This window comes from Salmo salar, chromosome ssa10 (assembly GCF_905237065.1).
Source record: "Salmo salar chromosome ssa10, Ssal_v3.1, whole genome shotgun sequence".
Taxonomy (NCBI): Eukaryota; Metazoa; Chordata; class Actinopteri; order Salmoniformes; family Salmonidae; genus Salmo; species Salmo salar.
The window spans coordinates 79,900,575-79,924,099 of record NC_059451.1 but is presented as its reverse complement, the minus strand read 5'-3'; the positions used below and the strand labels follow the sequence as shown (position 1 = coordinate 79,924,099).

At 43.9% G+C, this 23,525-nt stretch overlaps 1 protein-coding gene across 2 annotated transcripts in view; it reads right to left on the bottom strand.

Annotated features, from left to right (window-relative positions):
- LOC100195293 (fibulin 1) overlaps window positions 1-23,525 on the bottom strand; it is a 51,863-nt gene that overhangs the window by 11,034 nt on the left and 17,304 nt on the right. Inside the window, 9 exon segments of one of the 2 annotated variants that reach the window (NM_001140322.1) lie at window positions 8,098-8,235; window positions 8,937-9,082; window positions 17,859-17,982; window positions 18,256-18,387; window positions 18,539-18,658; window positions 21,170-21,295; window positions 21,962-22,087; window positions 22,409-22,552; window positions 23,247-23,384. In NM_001140322.1, the coding sequence (NP_001133794.1) occupies window positions 8,098-8,235; window positions 8,937-9,082; window positions 17,859-17,982; window positions 18,256-18,387; window positions 18,539-18,658; window positions 21,170-21,295; window positions 21,962-22,087; window positions 22,409-22,552; window positions 23,247-23,384 (1,194 nt within the window). 2 annotated transcript variants of the gene reach the window in all.

Here is a 23,525-nt window from a genome sequence, read left to right as displayed (position 1 = left end):
ATACCGCCTAGCACACTCTTGCCTGCATCTAGCTGATATAGGGTGTAATCATTAGTCCAACATTTGCAAACGAGAGTTTCTTTTGGACAAATTAAGGTATGTTAATCCCCGTTTTGTTCCATTTGCTTCCGTTTAAGAAATGTTTTTCAACAGAATTTGCGGAATGAATACACCCATGATCACACGTAAACACAGTTCACTTTCATAGCAGCCACATTGTATTCCTTCTCGCATCTATGCACTCTCCTCCTCTCACCTCTTCCCTTCGCTTGTTGACTTCAATGCACAACACATCAGCTATATGTGACCAGGGGAAAAAACATTTCCAAGCCAAACTGATACACACAGCCAACATCTTTCTCACCATATTAGCTAATGTAACATCATAGTCAGCATAACTAATAGAACTAATGCGTTACTAAACCCGCTACAATCATGCAGTAACATTACAGTGTACAGTCAGTAAGCAGTCACACCGGCGGGCCCCTGTGGCAATAAATTAGTAATACCAAAAGCTTACCTTGACTTGGAAAAGTTCCAGTGTTGTATTGGAAATTCATAGCCAGCTAACTAACATAGCATCCCTCAGTTTGAGCAGGGTGTTTGAGTAGGCTAAACTAGCTAGCTGTATTTGCTAGCTAAGTAAGTGTAACTAGAAGTGAAAAAAATTAGGAGATCTCTCTCACTATTTCTCTTTTGCTTCTCCTTCATTTTGGAAGAAATTAATTTGTTCAAAACTATTGTCTTTCTCTCTCTTTGAGTCTTTCTCTCTCTTTGAGTCAACAACATTTTATACACTGCAGTGCTAGATATCCGTAGCTTATGCTTTCAATACTAGATACATTCTCTGATCATTTTATTGGGTGGACAACGTCTGTTCATACTGCAATAGTTCTCATAGGCTGGAGGGTGTCCTTTGGAAGTTGTGTAAGTCTATAGAAGGCGGCAAGAACCATGAGACTCCTAGGTTTTGTATTGAAGTCAATGTACCCAGAGGAGGATGGAAGCTAGCTGTCCTCCGGCTACACCATGGTGCTACCCTACAGAGTGCTGTTTGTATATGCATTTATTATGGATCCCCATTAGCTGCTGGCAAAGCAGCAGCTACTCTTCCTGGGGTCCAACAAAATTAAGGCAATTTATACCATTTTAAAAAACATTACAATACATTCACAGATTTTACAACATACTGTGTGCCCTCAGGCCCCTACTCTACCACTACCACATAACTATTGTACTAAATCCATGTGTATGTGTGTGTGTGTGTGTGTGTGTGTGTGTGTGTGTGTGTGTGTGTGTGTGTGTGTGTGTGTGTGTGTGTGTGTGTGTGTGTGTGTGTGTGTGTGTGTGTGTGCCAATATTTGTGTTGCTTCACAGTCCCCGCTGTTCCATAAGGTGTTTTTTTAATCTGTTTTTTAAATCTAATTTTACTGCTTGCGTCACTTACTTGATGTGGAATAGAGTTCCATGTAGTCATGGCTCTATGTAGTACTGTGTGCCTCCCATAGTCTGTTCTAGACTTGGGGACTGTAAAGAGACCTCTTGTGGCATGTCTTGTGGGGTATGCATGGGTGTCCGAGCTGTGTGCCAGTAGTTTAGACAGACAGCTTGGTGCATTCAGCATGTCAATGCCTCTCACAGATAAAAGTAGTGATGAAGTCAATCTCTCCTCCACTTTCAGCCAGGAGAGATTGACATGCATGTTATTAATATCAGCTCTCTGTGTACATCCAAGGGCCAGCCATGCTGCCTTGCCCTGAGCCAATTGCAATTTTCTGAAGTCCTTTTTTGTAGCACCTGACCACACGACTGAACAGTAGTCAAGGTGCAACAAAACTAGGGCCTGTAGGACCTGCTTTGTTGATAGTGTTGTTAAGAAGGCAGAGCATCGCTTTATTATAGACAGACTTCTCCCCATCTTAGCTACTACTGCATCAATATGTTTTGACCATGACAGTTTACAATCTAGGGTTACTCCAAGCAGTTTAGTCATCTCAACTTGCTCAATTTCCACATTATTATTACAAGATTTAGTTGAGGTTTAGTGTTTAGTGAGTGTTTTGTTCCAAATACAATGCTTTAAGTTTTAGAAATATTTAGGGCTAACTTATTGCTTGCCACCCACTCTGAAATTAACTGCAGCTCTTTTTTGAGTTTTGCAATGATTTCAGTCGCTGTAGTAGCTGACGTGTATAGTGTTGAGTCATCCGCATACATAGACACTCTGGCTTTACTCAAAGTCAGTGGCATGTCGTTAGTAAAAATTGAAAAAATCAAGGGGCCTAAACAGCTACCCTGGGGAATTCCTGATTCTAACTGGATTATATTTGAGAGGCTTCCATTAAAGAACACTCTCTGTGTTCTGTTAGACAAGTCACTCTTTATCCACATTATTGCAGAAGGTGTAAAGCCATAACACATACGTTTTTCCAGCAGCAGACTATAATCGATAATGTCAAAAGCTGCACTGAAGTCTAACAAGACAGCCCCCACAATCATTTTATCATCAATTTCTGTTGAGGCTACTGTCGACCTTCTTTGCAAAATAGTGTGTTTTAATCAATTATTTGGTGACGTCATTATATTTAGTATTTATATACATATTTATATTTAGCTTTATCAAAAAAATGATAACTTTTTAAATGTTTTACAATTTCAATTTTTATGAAATTCACTGAGGATGGTGGTCTTCCCCTTCCTCCTCTGAGGAGCCTCCATTGACATAAAGTGGTAATAAATTAGTCAAATATAAATAATCAAAATAAAGCTGAAATAAACAGCTGCATGGCTATGGAGATACTAGTAGGGAGTGATGATGAACAACTGTATACAAATCAAGTGGAGCGCAGAGGAGAGGGAGACAAGTACTTAGTTAGCTATGTCTGGCAAATTATTGTAATACACTTACAGTAAGAATCCATGGTGTCTCAATGTGTGTGGGTACAGTATGTGTGTGAGGATGTGTGTAGGCATACTGTATGTGCAGGCGTATGCAGAAGAGTGCAATATTACATGCAAGCTTACATACATTCTGTGGGCAAATGTGTGTGTGACAATATCTAGCATCAGTGTAGACCAACCCGGGGAAGAGAAGGCGTTGTGTGTTTGGCTGTGCTGTGAGGTTGTCGGGTGGAGAAGACACTGTTTTGATTAGCTGTACTAATCCCCTCAGTGACAGGCAGGCAAGCAGGCAGGGATTCTTCATGGGCTTGGCCCGCTATGGTGGGGCCTGCTGATGCCATGTCATGATTCATGATCATCCCCTGACAGACAGCCTCTCTCTCTTTCTCTCTCATTCACTCTCTCTTTCTCTTTATCTCCCTCTTTCTCTTGCTCTCCTTTCCCGCTCTCTGCTTATCACCCTACCCTTCACAGTTCTGTCGTCAGCTCCACACGAACCACACAAAGACAACACATGAACTAGATTGCGCCTGAAATGGCAACCTATTGAAACTAGAAGAACAAAAAAAGATCATGATTTTGGGGGAATTGTATCCTTAGAAGGGTTCTTTGGAGGAAGTATTGTTGACATGTATATCTTAAAGCATAATTGACAAATAATTAATTGGTTTTGGAATATTTGTGACATTTTGGTCTTACCCAGGCCTCCTTTAAGACTCCATAATGTTTCATCTGTAGGTGCTAAAAAAGCAATTGTTAGTGTCAGATAAAGCTTTTCTGCTTGTTCTGTAATATGAGTAGTATTTCAATTTCAATAAAAATCTTACATACATCTATGAATATTGAAAAATAGAAACATGAATATTGAAAACATTTTATTTGGCCAATTTTTCTATATACTCTATGGGAATATGATCCATTACCAACAGAGTGAATGTGAAAATGGATTCAAAATGCTTGATGATGGATGTGCAATGATACAAATAAAAAGGAGAGCTGTGATTGGTTACATTGCCTATTATGCCAATTTCTCTGGAACTTTGATATACATGTAGATTATATTTATTTCAAACACTATATTGAAAAATTTGCCAAATCTGAAATGGTATATTTTCAATATTCATGTTTATGTTTTTCAATATCCATAAATGTACGTAAGAAATGTGTGGTTGAAATAAAAATAATACTCATATTACATAGCAAGCGCTAAAGTGTCATATGACACCAGCAGCTTTGTGTATCTACCGATGAAACATTATGGAGTTTTAAAGCAGGCCTGGGTAAGGCCAAAATGTCACAAATATTCAAACTTCAATTAACTATTTCTCAATTATGTTTTAAGATACAGATGTCAAATAAATGTGAACAAACCTTCCTCCAAAGGACTTTGTGAAAATTCAGAAAATCATGGTCTTTTTTTGTTCTAGTTTCATGAGGAATCACCCTAGTGCACTATACAGTATAAGGTGCCATTTCAGACACATTCCTAGACTTAAGCCTCAAGCCCCACTCTTCCACAGTAACACTCTGCTAATATTTGACACACCACACCCAAATTACACCAGCTACTGTGGAAGACTCCATTGACATCCTGACCCATGGGTACATATAGCAGGCTACTTGGCCAGACACAGACAGGTTGCTTACTCCATGGTTCCCTTCACAGCCCGCCATCTCCATGCCAATAACATACAAAAATAGGCATTCCAAATTGTTTGGGAAGAATTGAACCACAAGCATTTTTCTACCTGCTCTCTACAATGGTTGGAATCAGGCTGTGACTTCTGGGCTCTCTGGCCAGTCCAGGGAAGCTTTATATGGATCATTGTTGGTGGTTTTGACTTACTGTCGGAAGATACTAGCGTCACCAAAGGATGATGTTTAGGAACTACCCTGCGATGGTTTGCTCACTTCCCCGCTCACGGTGGCCAGAAGGAAAGCTTTGAACCCTTCTGTGGAGAATCTGTATGCTACTCCCACCCTCTATTGTCTCTAATATAGTTCACATGTTGCTGCTCCAGCCCAGCCCAGCCCCACCCCTATTCTCATCTTCATTCCTACCCTCAGTACCATCACCAGCCAAGCCATTGCTACCTTTGCCTGCTAACATGAGCATGACGTGAGCTCAGTCCATCCACACCATGCGTTCACTGGGAGTGGTGTTAAAACAATATTAGTCCCACTGGGAAAGCATGGCCTGGGAGAGGAAGTCAAACAGGGGGAACCACCAACACCATGGAAGACGATTGGCGAGACCACCATCAATCTGTAGCCCACCACACACACACACACACACACACACACACACACACACACACACACACACACACACACACACACACACACACACACACGGGCACACACATCACTACCATCACCACAAGCTGCAGCAGAGGAAAGACCCTGATTCTGGACCACCACCTGCTCCCTGTGCTGCAGACCACAGAACCGCAAAACCCTTGTTTTTAAATGGAGTAGCTCTGCAGTCCACCTGCTGGCTGCCAGAATCAATCATCCTATCACGTCCCTTCAAACAGACGTCATCCTCAATCTGCCCAAATCAGAAGTGCACGTGGGATAGTGCAAGATCGTCTAGGTAATGCATACCTCTTCCTTCACTGTTTGTCTTTCCGAATATGCGTCATCTGATTTGCCAGTGATGATGCCCCAGTCATGACATACCATCAAGCCGGATCTACTTTATCTCTACCTGTAGTGGCGTAAGACACCACGTACTGCCACAACCGTTGTGTGGTCGTGGCAGTACGTGGTGCTGGGCTAGTCACTGGGCTCCAGGACATTGGATTCGGTGAGTGTTTTATTGGTCATGATCATGTTTTCCGAGCGTTGGGGGGGTTGTTGTGTTTGCACAGATGCGGCTGGCTGTCAAGACTGTCACCCAGACGTGACAGAGCTGGGAAAACCTCTCCTATGACACTGACGGATGACTAGAGAAGAGTGGTGCGGCTCTCTGCATAGCCAGTGTATGTGCGTGTGTGTGTGTGTGGGTGAAACTGTGCGTCAGTGTGTGAAACAGAGCCCCAACTCAGAATCATTCTCCCAAAGTAGCAGTGTACCAAACTTAAATGGTTTACCCTGGTCAAAGTGGTCAGTCTAATAAAAGCGCTATTGGTGAATACAAAGGAGGACTTTCCTCTCACTCACAAAGTAGATTTATACGCAACTCGTACAAATAGTTTACACGTCAGCTAGCTACAGAGCTAAGCCACAGTCAGTAGCCAAACGAACCAGAGCAGAGCACCACCACTGAGCTGAATAAACCAAACTCTGTAGCTAATCATGGACACGGACACTTCAAAGCAGACAGTCACTGACCGAAGCCTTTGTCAGCAAAGCACGTCAACATGGCCGACTAAGGCTAACATGTGAGAGCTGCATCAAATAAGCATCCTAGGGTTTGGGAGAGAAGTGGCTCCTCACAAACAGGGCAGCGAGGCCTTTCATGTGGTAGTCAGTTAGAGAACTCTAATGTTCTGCGAGACACTGAGGGCTAGTGGGGGAAATGGAACAATACATTTAACCACATGAATCACAGGGCCTAGGATTACTTCTGCACACATTGGGCACGCACGCACATACATACACACACACACACACACACACACACACACACACACACACACACACACACACACACACACACACACACACACACACACACACACACACACACACACACACAACACACACACACTCTCTCGCATAAATGCACCCAGTTTAACTTCTGAGGAGTGGTGAAGTAAGTTCCAAATACCAAAGGATAGTTCATTTATACCCCCAAAAGCAATGACACGATAACCACTGAACTCAATAGACGGTATCTGTACTCTATTGCGTGGTATGTTAGAGTAATATTTCTGTACGCTTGTGTGTGGGCACCTGTGTGTCTGTGTGACTATACACATATGTATGTGTGCAATGTGAGACCTTGCGTGCGCCCATAGCCTATGAGCTGATGACTGCTTGGCACACTCTCTCCATTTTTTCCCTGCTCAGTTCTGGGAAGAGACAGATGTATGTAGTGTCAGGCCATCCCTTCATCCATCAGCACAGTGTGTATCTCTCACTCTCTCTCTCTCCCACTGTCCCCATCCCTCCATCCTCCCATCGCAGAGCCAAAACATCCAAGAAGGCCAAACTATGTGTCACCGGTACACCCCCGTCCTCTTGGGGCCAGGCTTCGGTTCATCTCCCCCAGAGACAGTGAGCAGCGCTGGATCTTCACCAGACCAGTGGAGGCCACAGTAGAGGGATGGGCTCCTAAACTACAGAGGCTCCACATGCAGTCACGCCCATTAGGGCTCCTCTCCTCTCTGTTTTACATAAACAGACTTAGATCTGAGCCTTGATTGCCGCTAGTGTCCATGACTGTCTCAAGGCCTGTATGAGGACTGATATTAGTCATAGACATGTACACACGCACATGGAAATATATTATGCACATCCAGACTGCTTGATATGCAAAAGTATAAGGCCATCTCTGTACATCGTAGCCACAATAATCTGTCATGGAGAAGAAGGGCTTTGTTGCTTAAGAGGAGTGGAAAAAACATGGCGGTCAATAAGTTCATTAAATGGTGCTTTCCCACAAGAGTGGGACAAACTGACGCCAAATGTTTGGTGGAGAAAGAAGAGAAAGCCGTCCTTCATTGGTCTCCGAGGACAACCCAAAGGACAGCTCTCTAGAGGGAGACATAAAGGGCCACAGAAGACGCTGACAGCTCCCAAATGCCACCAGAGTGCAAATGTTATTAGAAGTGCGTGTCAGATGTACTTATGTCACAGGAGCATCCTTATGATGGAGAATTTCATGCTTTTCAATCCAAGGCTTCTCTTTCTTCTCTCCCCACTCTGCTCTCACATGGAGACACATATGCGTTTGGTTAAAAAAAAAGAAGAAAAAAGAAGCCTTTTCGTAATGCGAAATTAGGTCAGAAAACCACTATTTTTTCTGTTGTCTCAGAGCAAATTAAATATCCATCCGTCCAGGCCTCGGGACTAGGGAGAACCCATAGTGGTCTCCTGCTATTGTTATTTGTGCCTAGTCATTTGAGGAGTTACTTATACCTTAATACCCAAGTCAAGCGACGTATGGCCTAGCTAGCTGCATCCCTTCGCTCCACTCACCCACGATCTGTTCCTAACCACCTTCCCTCCTTCTTTCTTTCCACTCACCCACAATCATGCCATGCTCCTGACGCTTGACGATGTCGAAGGAGTTCTGGACGTTCCCCTCCAGAATGTCGAAGACAATGTCAGAGCTGAGTTGGGGGGAGGAGTGCGCCGGCGACATGGTTCTCAGGAAAACGATCTCTGTTGGAAGAAGATAACAATTAGAGACAAAAGAGCTTTACAGAGCTTTAAACCCTCATAATCAGGCTGGGATTGAAACGGCCAGGCTCGTGCCAACTTCTCCTCGGGGGAAGACAATTAAATGGGAGGCGACTGAGCTCTGGGTTTATTGTGTGCAGAGGGGGTTATGATGGGGAAAATGGGTGTTCAGTGCTGTTGTTCAGTTGGAGGCCTGCAACTCCTAAACACCCCGACGAGGAGCTCATGAGAAACAACAAGGATTTAACTTCCCATGAAGTTGAGGATGAGTTTGTCTGAAACATGCACCACATGTAGGACTAAGTTTGTCTCGGTTTGTCTGTGTGTGATTACAGTGGTCAGTCAGTCAGGTCCATCCTAAGTGACACTTAGTCATTGGTTTTGGGCTAGCGGCTAGCCAATACTTGATAGTGTTACCAGTACATTAACCTCATCCCCAGGCTTTGAATGAACACAGCTCAAATATATACTGAGTTTGGGAGGACGTGTCTGGTGCACGACATTACAAGTACACTGTCAACAACACTCTTAAGCATTGGCTGATTTTGGGCAAGAGGTTACATAAAAGGACTACACTTGCAAGTATTTATTTTTTATATAACATGCAGTGAAAAAAAACCCACTGGGTATGAAAAAAGAAAGTTAGCTGTAATCCAAATAAGTGTCTGGGATTGCGCCCCTACCTTCTGGCTTGGTGAACTCCCTGAAGGTAGGCAGGGAGATGACGGTGTGGGAGACGGAGTGTACGGGGTCCAGGACGCAGCCGATGTCGTTGGGCTGGCACGACTTCACACAGCGGATGGTGTCTGAGCGCTCAACCCTCGCCCTGCTAAGAGAAGAAAAACACACACACACACACAGCCTCTGACCTTTAGGGGTGAGACTATAAAAAGCCTTTAGGCACCAACCGCCTTCAGTTCCTCCCCTGGTGATCACAATGACAGGGCATCCTCTTCAAAGGGAGAAGCACAACCGCACAATCAAGAACTCAGCAGGGCCTGTGAAACGACCGCTACACAAACACGATCTGTCCGACTACAGCGGGGGATGCTGGGTATAGTGTTCGACATCAAAAAACCAATGGTACTGAATGTGGCTAGCAAGAATAATAAAACAATGACGGCCAAAGATCACATAGCAGGCAGATTGTAGCTGCCTGCTGGAGGCTTTGGTAGACGTCGATGGTTTAGTTTCTGATGCCACCGGTTGTGTTTTGTTTTTTTTGCGGAGAGAAGAGGAGTGAAATATGAAATACTAAGAGGAGATGGGAGAATGATGCACGACCTGCTCGCGGGAAAATATTTTGGATTTGTTGAGCGTGTGTCCCCGGCTTTGTATCTGATAATCTCCTGAGGAGAATTTATGGGACGGGGGGGTTCTAAAAGTCTCCTAAATTGTGAAGAACATGACTAGACAACTCCCAAGCGCTCCAAGCTGCTCTCATCCCATTATTTAAGACTGTTTATTTCACAGTCTAATCAGTGGCAGCTCAAGGGGAGACCCCGCTGAAACAAACGCCACCCACCAGCATACCTACAACTACAGGGCCACTACGCTGCCAGGAACCTGTACTGGAATCTGAGAGGAACTGCTTCTTCACCACCAAGCACCAGGGACAGAGCCCCGTCTTTAAATCATCAATGCCCTGGGGATGACGAGAGAGGTCCTGGTTACAAAACATATCGAAACAAATTCTACAACTCAACGTCAGCTGTTATCTCCTCAGCTTGGTGGAGTGTGAGGATGTATCATGCTCTTCCCAATGAACTCAGCTTCTCCATGAACCGAGTCTAAACAGCCAAACTACCCTATATGCCGCTTATATAGTCTTGTGTGGATGGGCTTCAAACAGAAGTTTATGCAATGTACGTCACCCTGTAAGTAGCTGGCCAGTGCCTACATGATTTGGCTCTGGTTTCCAAGAGTAACATGTATAGGTCCAGTGAACGTCCACCACTGCTCCAGTATAATATATAATGTAGCTACATAGTGGTTCATTATCTCTCCTCGTGGGACCTATAGGCAGCAGCTCAACCCCTGGCCAGAACCTGGCTCGGGTTGCACGGCTCCTTACATGGAGAGAGGGGAGAAGCCCCTGACAAAAAGTAAAGCCGCCACTGGGTAGGGGCTTGTAATTAGCAATTAGCGGCTGGGTCCAAGTTTTGCTTTGGTCCAGGCCAAAGCCACAAAATGTTCTCCAAGTTTATAATACTTCGGCCTGCAGCAACGAGAGGAGAGAGCAGGCCCTGGAGGACAGGGCGAATGCTCTGCTCCGCTGGGCCACAGAGTAAATTGACGAGATTATAATGACCCAGGGTGAACTGCCCCTCGCACATCAAAGACAAGACAGCAAGTGGAGAAGAGTACTAATTATGTCCTCTGTGTGTGTGTGTGTGTGTGTGTGTGTGTGTGTGTGTGTGTGTGTGTGTGTGTGTGTGTGTGTGTGTGTGTGTGTGTGTGTGTGTGTGTGTGTGTGTGTGTGTGTGTGTGTGTGTGTGTGTGTGTGTGCCACAGGAAGGCCCTTACATCCCCGTCCTCTCATCTCTTTCTACAGCTCACGTGGCCCGGAGAGACCCAGCCCTACAGAAAACCCCAATACTTCAAGACCAGAAAGGAAAACAGACTGTTGGATGGGATGGAAGTCCTCTGGTCAAGCGCTGCAAAGTTTTCTGGGTAATTATTATTTATAGTCTGTGCATTGATAACGCCCCAACACAAATACAGCAGGGCATCATTCATTCTCCAAGCGGTGATGTTGCTCCGCCACAAATTGTTCAGACCACCGGCCAGAACCCAGATCCCCATAACTCAGTGTCAGAGTAGAGAAGAAAATCTAGTGTTCTGTAGCTGTGTCCCGACCGCCATGTTTTTTTTATTTTAAGGATATCCCCAATAGAGAGGTGCATCCTTACTTCTCTGACAGGTCAGGAGGAACCTGGTACCCACACATGAATTTACAGTTATTTTAAGCCACAGCCCAGGCAGGCTCTGACTGGTGGCCTAACGGCACGTCAGTCTATTTATACTGTGTGCTGGACATATTTCCTTGTCTTCCACGACTGCATCCCATCACCTGTCACTTACCCTGCCTTGTATTTGATTCACTGTGTGCTTGGTTTTTTAGGCGCAGTATGCAGTAGAATTTATCTGTGCATTTCACATTATTCCTAAAATAGGCTAGTGCAGGATGTGAGACCGGATTACAAGTATGTACATCCAACAATTAACTGCTTCCACCAAATAAACCATGACTCGACAGTGCTAATACGTCATATAAAACATTGATAATCACCTACTGGAATATCACAGTTCTATTAAACAGATGTGCCACTGAAAATACTTTTTTACAAATCACATACTCTTGCCCCATATATTAACTGCATACTTATGTTACAGGTCATAGTGCCCCCAGCTATGTAATTCTCCTATTCAAAATTAGATATCTGATGCTGTCCACAAAACATACTGTGTGTTAGAAAATAGATCCGGATTGAACGTCTGATTCAATTTATTCAACAAATCAACAATAAGATATTAGGTCTACACCATGTAAATGATCATTCACAATACTGTACAGTAATCAATAGGCATCCCCAGGCAACTACCTCAATACCCTGCCTTAGAGTGCCACCTAGTGGCTATTCAAACGCCATACCTCCAACAGAGTACATTACATTTGGCCTGTCTTGCTGGGGAACACGTGGAATAAGCTACAGTAATCACAAAAACACAACAGGAACAAAAACAAGGAGACAAATGACAGCTATGCGGCTTTAGGTCTACGTCAGCTGTGTTAGTGTTTGCTTATCGTGGCAGTGTTTGCTATTTTTGTTGCTATGCTACTACTCTCTACTCTGGAACGGCATTACTGGGTGCTCCTGGACAACAAACACACGGACTTTGGCTAGGTAGGTGCTGGTGGTGCCATAACGCAGCAGTCTCATCTCCAGAGACAGCTCAAAGTCCTGTGGCTCAGTAATGGGCTGCACCACAGCCATCACACCACCAGAGGGTACTCTCTGAGCGCTGAAGAAGCTGCCCTCGTTGCCGCCGACGATGGCAATCTGGACGTGGTCTCCGGGCACGGTGTTGGACGGGCCCATGCGAAAGACGTTAGTTGGCACAGGGATGTTGGTGGGAAAGGTGAGGTGGTAGTAGGTTATTCTCAGAGGCGAGGCCAGGCACTCGCTAGTCTGATTGCAAAGCAAGCGTTCACAACGACTGTAAGGAAAGACAAGGGCCAGGGACAGAACAAGACAAGACAAAGACGGACAGACAGAACAAACAGAGAAACAGAGAAAATAGAGAGGTATGAGTTTGATTTGCCATGCATGGCATGCTGCTAGCTGGGAGGGGCTAGGTTGGAAGGGACAAAGTCACATCAGAATCAGCAGCCTCATGTGTTTCTGTGGAACAGCAAGTGTCACTCTGCCCCCTGTAGGGTCATGCAAGAACATATCAAAGCAAAGTATTACATTTCGTCACTCAACTGCCTGCATTAACACGGAATATATCAGAACATGCTTTAACTGAATCCTAACTGATTGTGCATCAACATTGGGCATGCACAGCTTCACTACAGAGGTACGAGTTGGAGATGGGGTTGAGGTTGTGTATACACTATAGCGCAGTGGCCATAAAATAACTGGTGCCTGATCCACACCGACCCGACCATGCCGTGCTGGCTCTGATATTTTTATTTTCAAATTATCCTTCCCATCCACAGCCTGGATGTGTAACCAGGCCAGCCCAGTAATGCTTGTGTTCTCTTGACAAACAAGGAGTTCCCTGAAATCATCCCCTTGGTCAATGAGAATTTAACTGAGAACTCCTTACCTGACGATCTTGTGACGTTGGCCATACTAACGTACTGCATACTTAGACTGCATACTACACAGTAAATCAAGTCAAGTTGAAATGACAAAGTAAAAACATTTTAGAGTTAAATTCACTCTACTGGATTTAACCCTGAACAGAGTGATACGCTCCCGGGAGTTAGTGTTGATAACTGGAGTTAATTGGGACTGAGTACTCCATTAACAGTAACCAGAGACAGGGAGTTAAAGCTAGTGATGCAGAACAAAGCTTCATGAAGCATTGAGTGTTCCAGACAATTGTGTCAAAAATAGGTTAATTACTCGAGGCGTTGATCAACACAATCTGTAAGTGGTTGGATTTATTGCAACTGTTACTGAGAAGTCTTTTCCAGTTTACATTATGTAGGAAGTCTCTAACGACAGTACTCTCCTCCCTGCTCTGACATGCGTTCTGAATGCGCCGAATACAACAGGTGTAGACCTTACAGTGAAATGCTTACTTACAAGCCCTTAACCAACAATGCCGTTTTAAGAAAAAAAGTTTTAAGAAAGCATTTACTAAAATAAACTGAAGTAAAAAATAAATTATTAAAAATTTATACAAAATAAAAACAAGAAGTTGTGGGTAATGTAAAATTGCTGGACAATCCTCCCTTTAAAATCTATACCAACAAAGATCGGATGTCACATTGCAAGCTACCTTAATATGACACATTAATATCACACACTTAAATGTGACCATGTAAACCTCCAAATAGTGTTGCGTTTGACGACACAGGAGTTGAATTAATGCTTACGATTATATTGTGAGAATGAACATTACTCGAAAGAATTAACTCTAGAATACCGAACACCTCTGCAGAGAGTTAAAAGAAGTAACATATTTATGTTCAATTAATACTGTACAAAGTGAAGCGCAATGACGTAGAGTTAAATATCAACGTTAAAAATCAGCATAAACAACTGTGAAAAAATAACGGTTGCCAGAGTATGTTTTACTCTTTTTACACTGGTACCAAATGTTATATATGGCAGAGTAAAATGTTCTTCAATTACAGTTAACTTTACTCTGTCATTAAAACTGTGTATGTACTTATCGTTACATACTATTTAGCACATACCGTTTAGTAAAAAGTATGCAGTATGACACGGCCACAACGCAGTAGTGGCTCCAGACTGGCTAAGTAGGTGGGGCGGGGCCGAGTGTGGGTGGATTTTTCCAAATTCAACAGACATGCATCGCATTAACTAGCCTGATAATAGCTAAATTCCAGTTAAATTAATTTCTCTAAGCTCTGAATAGAATAAGAATGGCGTTATAGGCCTATTCAGGCTGGTTATAGGCAGACTATCACATTTAACCTATACCGTAGCCCATATAGCCCATCTAAAAAGGACTGAAGACAGAAACCGATAATTTGGTTCCATGTCAACATATTTATGAGTGAAACCAAAGTCCTGTAACACATATAAATGAAATTAAACAGCCGCGTACACACCCCAAAACGTTTCATATGTTCAAATCAAAAGGCTTATTGGACCGAAAAACGTGGACAGTCGGGTGCATTGCAAATTCAGAACCGCTGGACAGCAACATAATAAACTAAAGCACTGATCATTGGGAACGAGATCAGAATGACTGCTAAGCCTTGAATTATTAAATAGGTAGCCTAGCCTACAAAAAAAACAAAAAACAATCCAGACGTTCAAATCAAAAGGTCTGATTAACATGACATCAGTACCGCAGCCACATCCTGAGTCCCCGGTACTGACACATTCAGAAATAAAATAAAATGCAATTGTATTTGTCACATGCGTCAAATACAAGAGGTGTAGACCTTTCCGTGGAATGCTAACTTACAAGGCCTTAACCAATAATGCAGTTCAAGAAATAGAGTTTTACTAAATAAAATAAAAAATAAAAAAGTAACAATAAAATTACAATAACGAGGCTATATACAGGGGGTGCTGGTACCGAGTCAATGTGATGGGGTACAGGTTAGTCGAGTTACTTTGTACATGTAGGTAGCGGGAAAGTGATAATGAATAGATAATAAACAGCGAGTAGCAGCAGTGTAAAAACAAAGGGAGGGGGGTGTCAATATGTAAATAGTCCTGGTGGCCATTTGATTAATTGTTCAGCAGTGATATGGCTTGGGGGTAGAAGCTGTTATGGAGCCCTTTGGACCTAGACTTGGCGCTCTGGTACCGCTTGCCTTGCGGTAGCAGAGAGAACAGTCTATGACTTGGGTGACTGGATTCTTTGAATTTTTTTGGGGCCCTTTGACACCGGCTAGTATATAGGTCCGGGATGGCAGGAAGTTTGGCTCCAGTGATGTACTGGGCTGTACGCACTACCCTCTGTAGCGCCGTACGGTCGGATGCCGAGCAGTTACCATACCAGGCGGTGATGCAACCGGTCAGGATTCTCTCGATGGTGCAGCTGTAGAACTTTTTGAGGATTTGGGGACCCATGCAAAATCTTTTCAGCCTCCGGAGGGGGAAAAGGTGTTGTCATGCCCTCTTCACAACTGTCTTGGTGTGTTTGGACCATGATAGTTTGTTGGTGATGTGGACACCAAGGAACTTGAAACTCTCGACCCGCTCCACGACAGCCCCGTTGATGTTAATGGGGACCTGTTCGGCCCTCCATTCCCTGTACTCCACGATCAGCTCCTTTGTCTTGCTCACATTCAGGGAGAGGTTGTTGTCCTGGTACCATCCGGCCAGGTCTCTGACCTCCTCCCTATAGGCTGTCTCATCGCTGTCGGTGATCAGGCATACCACTGTTGTGTTGTCAGCAAACTTAATGATTGTGTTGGAGTCATGCTTGGCCAGGCAGTTGTGGATGAACAGGGAGTATAGGAGGGGCCCCAGTACTGAGGATCAGCATGGCAGATGTGTTGTTGCCTACCCTTACCACCTGGAGGCGCCCGTCAAGAAGTACAGGATCGAGTTGCAGAGGGAGGTGTTTAGTCCCAGGGTCCTTAGCTTAGTGATGAGCTTTGTGGGCACAATGGTGTTGAATGCTGAGCTGTAGTCAATGAACAGCATTCTCATATAGGTGTTCCTTTTGTCCAGGTGGGAAAGGGCAGTGTGGAGTGCGATTGAGAGTGCATCATCTGTGGATCTGTTGGGGTGGTATTCGAATTGGAGTGGGTCTAGGTTTTCCGGGATGATGGTCTTGATGTGAGCCATGACCAGCCTTTTAAAGCACTTCAAGGCTACCGACGTAAGTGCTAAGGGTGGTAGTCATTTAGTCAGGTTACCTTCACTTTCTAAGGCACAGGGACTATGGTGATCTGCTTGAAACATGTAGGTATTACAGACTCAGTCAGGAAAAGGTTGAAAATGTCAGTGAAGACACTTGCCAGTTGGTCCGCGCATGCTCTGAGTACATGTCCTGGTAATCCATCTGGCCCCGCAGCCTTGTGAATGTTGACCTGCTCACATCGGCTACGGAGAGCGTGATCACACAGTCATCCGGAACAGCTGGTGCTCTCATGCATGCTTCAGTGTTGCTTGCCTCGAAGCGAAAAAAAAATGCATTCAGCTCGTCTGCTAGGCTTGCGTCACTGTGCAAGCAGTGGCTGGGTTTACCTTTGTAGTCCGTAATAGTTTCCAAGCCCTGCCACATCCGACGAGCGTCAGAATCGGGGTAGTAGGATTCCATCTTAGTCCTGTATTGACGCTTTGCCTGTTTGATGGTTAGTCTGAGGGCATAGCGCAATTTCTTCTAAGCGTCCTGTTGGTAGGATAGTCTCGATCGTAGATCATCCAGTTTATTTTCCAGTGATTGCACGTTTTCCAATAGAACGGATGGTAGAAGTGGTTTACCCACTCGCCGACGAATTCTCACAAGGCACCCCGACCTCCACACTCTGTATTTCCATCTTTTCTTCACGCAAATGACGAGGATTTGGGCCTGGTCTCAGGGAAGCAGTATATCCTTTGAGTCGGACTCATTAAAGAAGAAATCTTCATCCAGTTCGAGGTGAGTAATCGCTGTTCTGATATCTAGAAGCTATTTTCGGTCATAAGAGATGGTAGCAGCAACATTATGTACAAAATAACTTACAAAGAATGCGAAAAAACTAGCAAAATAGAACAGTTGGTTAGGAGCCCCTAAAACGGCAGCCATCCCTTCCAGAACTGCTGGACAGCAAAAGATGGTTTAGTATTTAGTTTAAAAGCTCTGACGGAGGCCAAGAGAACAAAACAAATGTTCAATTAGGAAACAGAAATCCACTTTAAAAAAAAATATAAATACTTCTGTTTTCAAAGATGTAGCTTACAATGCAATACTCATGATCATTTTAAAGAGAACAAAAACGACTTTTCCTACATTTGAACACCACCGCAGAAGCTTCGCTATTCGGCATCTTCCCAATTATGTAGCCTAGTTTTGTTGTCTGGCTACTTCAAGAGAACTGCGGCCTATCACTCGCAGCCCACCTCTTCCGATGCATTGTGGAAAAGAGTGCATTGAATTCTACTAGACGAAGAGTCAAAATTAGTATAACATCCTGGCATTTAAACCATACTCGATTTAAAAAAATTCAATACTATAACTCATCCAATTTTTGCACACTGAGAATGCATCATGCGCGATTGCTTTGTTTCCCGCTATTCGTTGATTTCGGTAGCGCATCCCCATATCTAATTGATCAGCTGTTGTCAAAGCCAAAATGAGCCTACTATTTAGGACGCAAGTATGGTTATGTGATCTTAAAACAGACATATACCCCCAGTATTTGAGAAAGAGACCTCAGGTAGGTAGGTACTCACATCTCCCCTGCTTGGCGGTAGTTGGGCGGACACTCGAATGACAGGCATCTGAATCCACCCTGCACGTTGAAGCAGCTCTCTGTCACAGAGCATGTGTGTGTCCCTGTCACACACTCATCAACATCTGGACAGGAAGAGAAACAAATAAACTCAGAACCACAAAAATGGACATTCCTTTATATCAAACATAAAACCCTGGGTTCAAACCTTGAATGCGTTAGACCACTAATCTAAAGCCTAGGCATTAGCTCAGGGAGCTAGCATACATTTTCAGGTCTCAGGCAAGGTTACTCATGTACCCCAAATCATCACTGTTACAATATGTCTTCTGATCTGAAGTATGACCATGACCCCCATGCTGTGGACTCCTGCACCCCCCTGAGGAGTGAGGCCTTACCCTGGCAGCTGCGTCCGTTGGGAGCCAGGGTGTAGCCGGTGGCGGGGCAGGTGCAGTAGAAACTCCCAGGGGTGTTGTTGCAGCGGTAGGAGCAGATGTGACCCCCAGTGGGCAGGGCACACTCATCAATGTCTGGAAAGGTCAGAGGTTAAAGATCAGAGGTCAAACATGGTGGATGTAAAGGGTACAGGAAGTAAAGACAAGAAATACCTCAGTAATGGGGCTCCTGATTGGGTTTGACAGTAGGCTATGGCTCATCGGATACCATTTTAGCATCTCCTACCTTCACAGTTGATGCCATCTATGTCACTGAGCTGGTAGCCACGGCGACAGTAGCACTGGTAGGAGCCGTACACGTTGGCACATTCTTGACTGCAGGGGCTGCTCTCACATTCATTTAGATCTACACCCAACAATATAACTCAGTTAGAGATAGCACTAGTGATCTATACACAATGTATCTGATGATTTATGCATATGTACAGTCGCTAGTGAAAGTCTACACACAAGCCTTACACAGACTTCACATTTGCTGCCTTAAAACGGAATTCATTTGATTATTTTCCTACTGATCTACACAACCTACTCCTCATTTTCCTAATGAATTAAAAATAAAGAAATTAAGATATCTTAATTGCGTATGTCTTCACACCCCAGAGTTAATACTTGGTGGAAGCATGTTTGGCAGCCATTATAGTTGTGAATCATTTTGAATGCGATTGTACCAGCTTTGCACAACTCTTAGGGCAACATGTACAAATTGTTTTTGTCAAAATTGCACAAGCTCAGTAAATTTGGTTGGGAGTCATTGATGGACAGCAATATTCAAATCTTGTCTCTGATTTTCAAGCTAATATAAGTCAGGATTGAGACTGGACCACTCAGGAACACTCAACACCTCTTGGAAAGCCATTATGGTGTGTCTTTGGCATACACTTTCTTGTAATTGTCCTGCTGAAAAATACAACTTTATCAAATGGTTGGGTTTTCAGAAGACTGGGGTGGGTTTTCCTCTAACTTTATATCTGGGCTTTGCTCCTTTCATATTTATTTTGATCCTGACAAACTCCATAGTCCCTGCTGGTGACAAGCATACCCATAAAATGATACTGCTACAACAATACTTGAAAATACAGGGTTTCAATCTATGTTTTGCTGTATTGGATTTGACCCAAGCCTGTACTTTTCAATTTAGGCCCAAAAAGTGTATTTATTTGCTGTGTTGTCTTGCAGTATTACTAAACAGCCTTGTCGAAAACATCATTGATGATTTGGAGTGGATTTTTTAACACAGACTTCATTATTTTCTCTTTGTCACACAGGCCAGTAATGTGGAGTGAATGCAATGTTGTTGATCTGTATTTTCAAGTATTGTGGTGGCAGCATTATGTTATGGGTATGATCGTCACCGGCAGGGACAGGTGATTTTGTCAGAATCAAAAGAAATATCAAAGAAGCAAAAGGCCAGATAAAAAGTTAGAGGAAACCCTGACTCAGTCTTCTGAATACATAACCCTGGGATAGAGTTATATTTTTCAGCAGGATAATTACACAAATGTTAATCCGAAAGACACACCATAATGGATTTCCAATAGGTGTTGAGTGTTCCTGAGTGATCCAGTCTTAGTCCTGACTTAATTCTACTTGAAAATCAGAGACAAGGTTTGAATATTGTTGTTCATCAATGACTCCCAACAAAATGTATTGCGCTTGAGCAATTTTGACAAAAACAATGGATATACGTTGCCTTAAAAGTTGTGCAAAGTTAGTAGTCTTATTCAAAATGATTCACAACTGTAATGGCTGCCAAAAGTGTTTCCACCGAGTATTAACTCTCGGGTGTGAAGATATATGCAATCAAGACATCTTTGTTTTGTATTTGTTATTAATTTGGAAAATGTAAAAAAATAATAATAATCTTGCACTTCGACAATGTGGACTAGGTTGTGTACACCGATAGAAAATTTATCAATTTTGGTATTTGATTTTAAGACAGCAAAATGTGAAAACTGTGCAAAGGGAGTGTAAACTTTCTCTAGGCCCACATTGATCGTGTCCCCGCTTCTAAATATCTGGGTATCTGGAATGATGAAAAGCTAACTTTCAAAAAGCATATAGATGAGTTAGTTAAGAAGTTAATAAAATGGTATTTATTTATAGGAATATGGCATGCCTTTTGTTAAATAACAGAAAACCAATCATTCAGTCGACAGTATAGATTATGGTGATATCGGCTATATGAACACAGCTGCCACTGTATTGAAGCCATTGGACGCAGTTTATCATAGCGCACTATGCTTTATTAAGGGCGACAAGTTCAGTACACCTCACTGCATTCTGTATCAGAAAGTAGGCTGGCCCTCAGAGGTCTCGTAGATCGATGCATTGCACTCTTTCTGTTTATAAAGCCCTCGTACACAAACTTCCGCTGTACCTTACTTCATTGTTCACCTACAGACGTACGAGCTACCAGACCCGGTCTCAGGGATGGCTAACTCTGGAGATCCCTTCCATTTCCACTGAGTTAGGTAAATCTGCTTTTAGTTTTTTCGCACCTTACTTGTGGAATAATCTCAAAAACTCTCTAAAATGTGATGTTTTGGTGCCTCCAGATTTCCATATCTTCATACCGTTCCTGTACCATACCGGGGTATACGGTATTACCGGCAGTGCATACAGGAGGTGCTATTTCCTTACAAGTGTTAACAAAGATGCTGACAAATGCTAACGAAGTGTTTTGTATCTCTGTTCTGCTTTTCGTAGTGTATTGATGTACATATCTTTTTAAAAAAGCACATGATCTTGAGAGAGCGAAAGAGACATGACCACAAACTTCATTAAGGCAAAACAAGAGATGGCCAATGAGAGAAGCCCAGATTTGAACACCTCTGTTATCTTTGGAAGGCTGCCTTACCATCACAGTTCCTGCCGTCGCTGGCCAGCTTGAAGCCTTGGGTGCAGCTGCACTTGTAGGACCCCAGGACATTCTCACACTTGTGGGCACAGAGGCGCCCAGGGTAGTGCCTGCACTCGTTGATATCTAAGACACAGAAGAAAACGACACTAACTTGAACATCTACAGACCCAAGCACAGATGACTGTATCCAGTATCCCGGTCCTGTATGACACATCTACAGACCCAAGCACAGAGGACAGTATCCTGGTCTTGTATGACTCAGTTGACAGAGTATGGTGCTTGCAACGCTAGGGTTGTGGGTTCGATTCCCGAGGCCACCAATACGTAAAAAATATATATATATGTCAGTCGCTTTGGATATAAGCATCTGCTAAATGGCATATATTAGATTCTTTTATAAACTGCGTGGTTTGAGAACTGCTCTAATTACGTTGGTAACCAGTTTATAATAGCAAGAAGGCACCTCAGGGGTTTGTGATATATGGCCAATATACCACGGCTAAGGGCTGTATCCAGACACACCGGGTTGCGTCGTGCATACGAACATCCCTCAGCTGTGGTATATTGGCCGTATATCACAACCCCTCGTGCCTTATTTTTTAAATAATATCATTGTATAACAGCCACCAGGTCTTAGGTGACCCTTAACTTGAACCCTTTGTCGTAAGACCTACTGTGATAACAATCACATGACAGATGTCATAAACAGTCACGACTGTTGGCGTCCTGCTTACGCCAACTGACATTACACTGTCATGTAACTACTAGGAGGATCAAGTCAGTGCGTACCTTCGCAGACGCGGCTGATGCTGTTGAAGATGAAGCCAATCTTACACTCACAACGAAACGATCCTACCAGGTTGATACAGCCGTGGCCTGCACACGCTCCATCAGGACCCTTACACTCATCGATATCTGCACCAGGGGGGGAGCGAGACCATAAAGATATTACAGGAAGAAACAAGCACATTCTTCAGCAAAAGAATGCATTCCAAAGGATAGCGAGGCCACAGGAAACACATGGAAATGTAGGCTACAGTATCAGGTTGCTGATGCTAATCAATGGAGGTGAACGTGGTAGAGATCCATTCTAGCAGTGCTACAGTGTACACAGGGGATGTTGAGGCTCCCTTGGACAGAGGTGTCTAATATAGCCCAGGAGAGGGACCTTATGGAGGCCTTATCCCCAACTGGCACGATGAGGTCTAAGTATGCAAGTGAGGCAGCTGTACGCACCCACGCAGCGGTTGCCGCCGTCGTTGAGGTGGTATCCCCGGCCACAGTTGATAGAGTTCCTCTGGCAGGTGAAGGAGCCCATCGTGTTCATACATAACTGGCCAGGGCGGCACGGCTCTGTCTGGGCCAGACACTCATTGATGTCTGGGATAGAGGTCAGAGGTTATACTGTACATACGGGCAAAGATTATCTATATATTGACAAGATATTGGACTGCCTGCTCTAACAATGGGAATGAATATTCGCAAATGCGGAAGGCAGGCGGGAGTAGGAGGAGCTGGTGGGAACATTCTAGCCAATGAGAGGGCAGATACTCATGTGAACAACATGCCCAACTCTGATATAGAATTGTTTTTTCAAAGTTGCCGGGATACCACGTGTGTCCACTTAAATCAGTACATTCGTAACAACCTAAACATTATGAAACTTCTATTTGATCAAATAAGCCTCACGTAGAAAATGTGCAATTCAATATTATGTTGACTGAATTCGACACTCTCATTGACCTTCATACAAAAAATTCCCACTTGGTCTGCTTTACGCTTTATTCTCGCAAGGACAGATTTTGGGGCGCAGTCAGCCCTCTCGCTTTGCCTCTTCCTCTCTGGTATGGTTCACATAGGGCACCACAAGGTCATATCACTGAACCCCTTGTGCCCCTTCCTCTCCGCCACCACTACGATGGTGAGTTCCTAAAATATGCCATGTATGTCAGAGAACACTGTGAACTGTACTTTGAAGATACTGGCTTTGGGGGTACATGTGGGATGGATGGGGTTATGTGTTGCCTTGATGAGAGGTTGCCATGGTAACGTCTGTCAGGGTCCTGATGCTCACCGATGCAGCTGCCCATGGCGTCCTGGATGTATCCGTCGCCACACTGGTTCTTGGGCAGACAGCGGAACGATCCCTGAGTGTTCTGACACTCAAAGTCCGGGGAGCAGTTGTGGGTGCCCGACTCACACTCGTCAATGTCTGGGTGAAAGAAGACATGTTGTACGAGGAAAATCAAACTGTATGTGATTCAAATCTATTCTCATAAATATTCAACAATAGCTTCATTGCAAGTCAAATTCTACCAGCTCTTGGGAACAGACAGACAGACAGACAGACAGA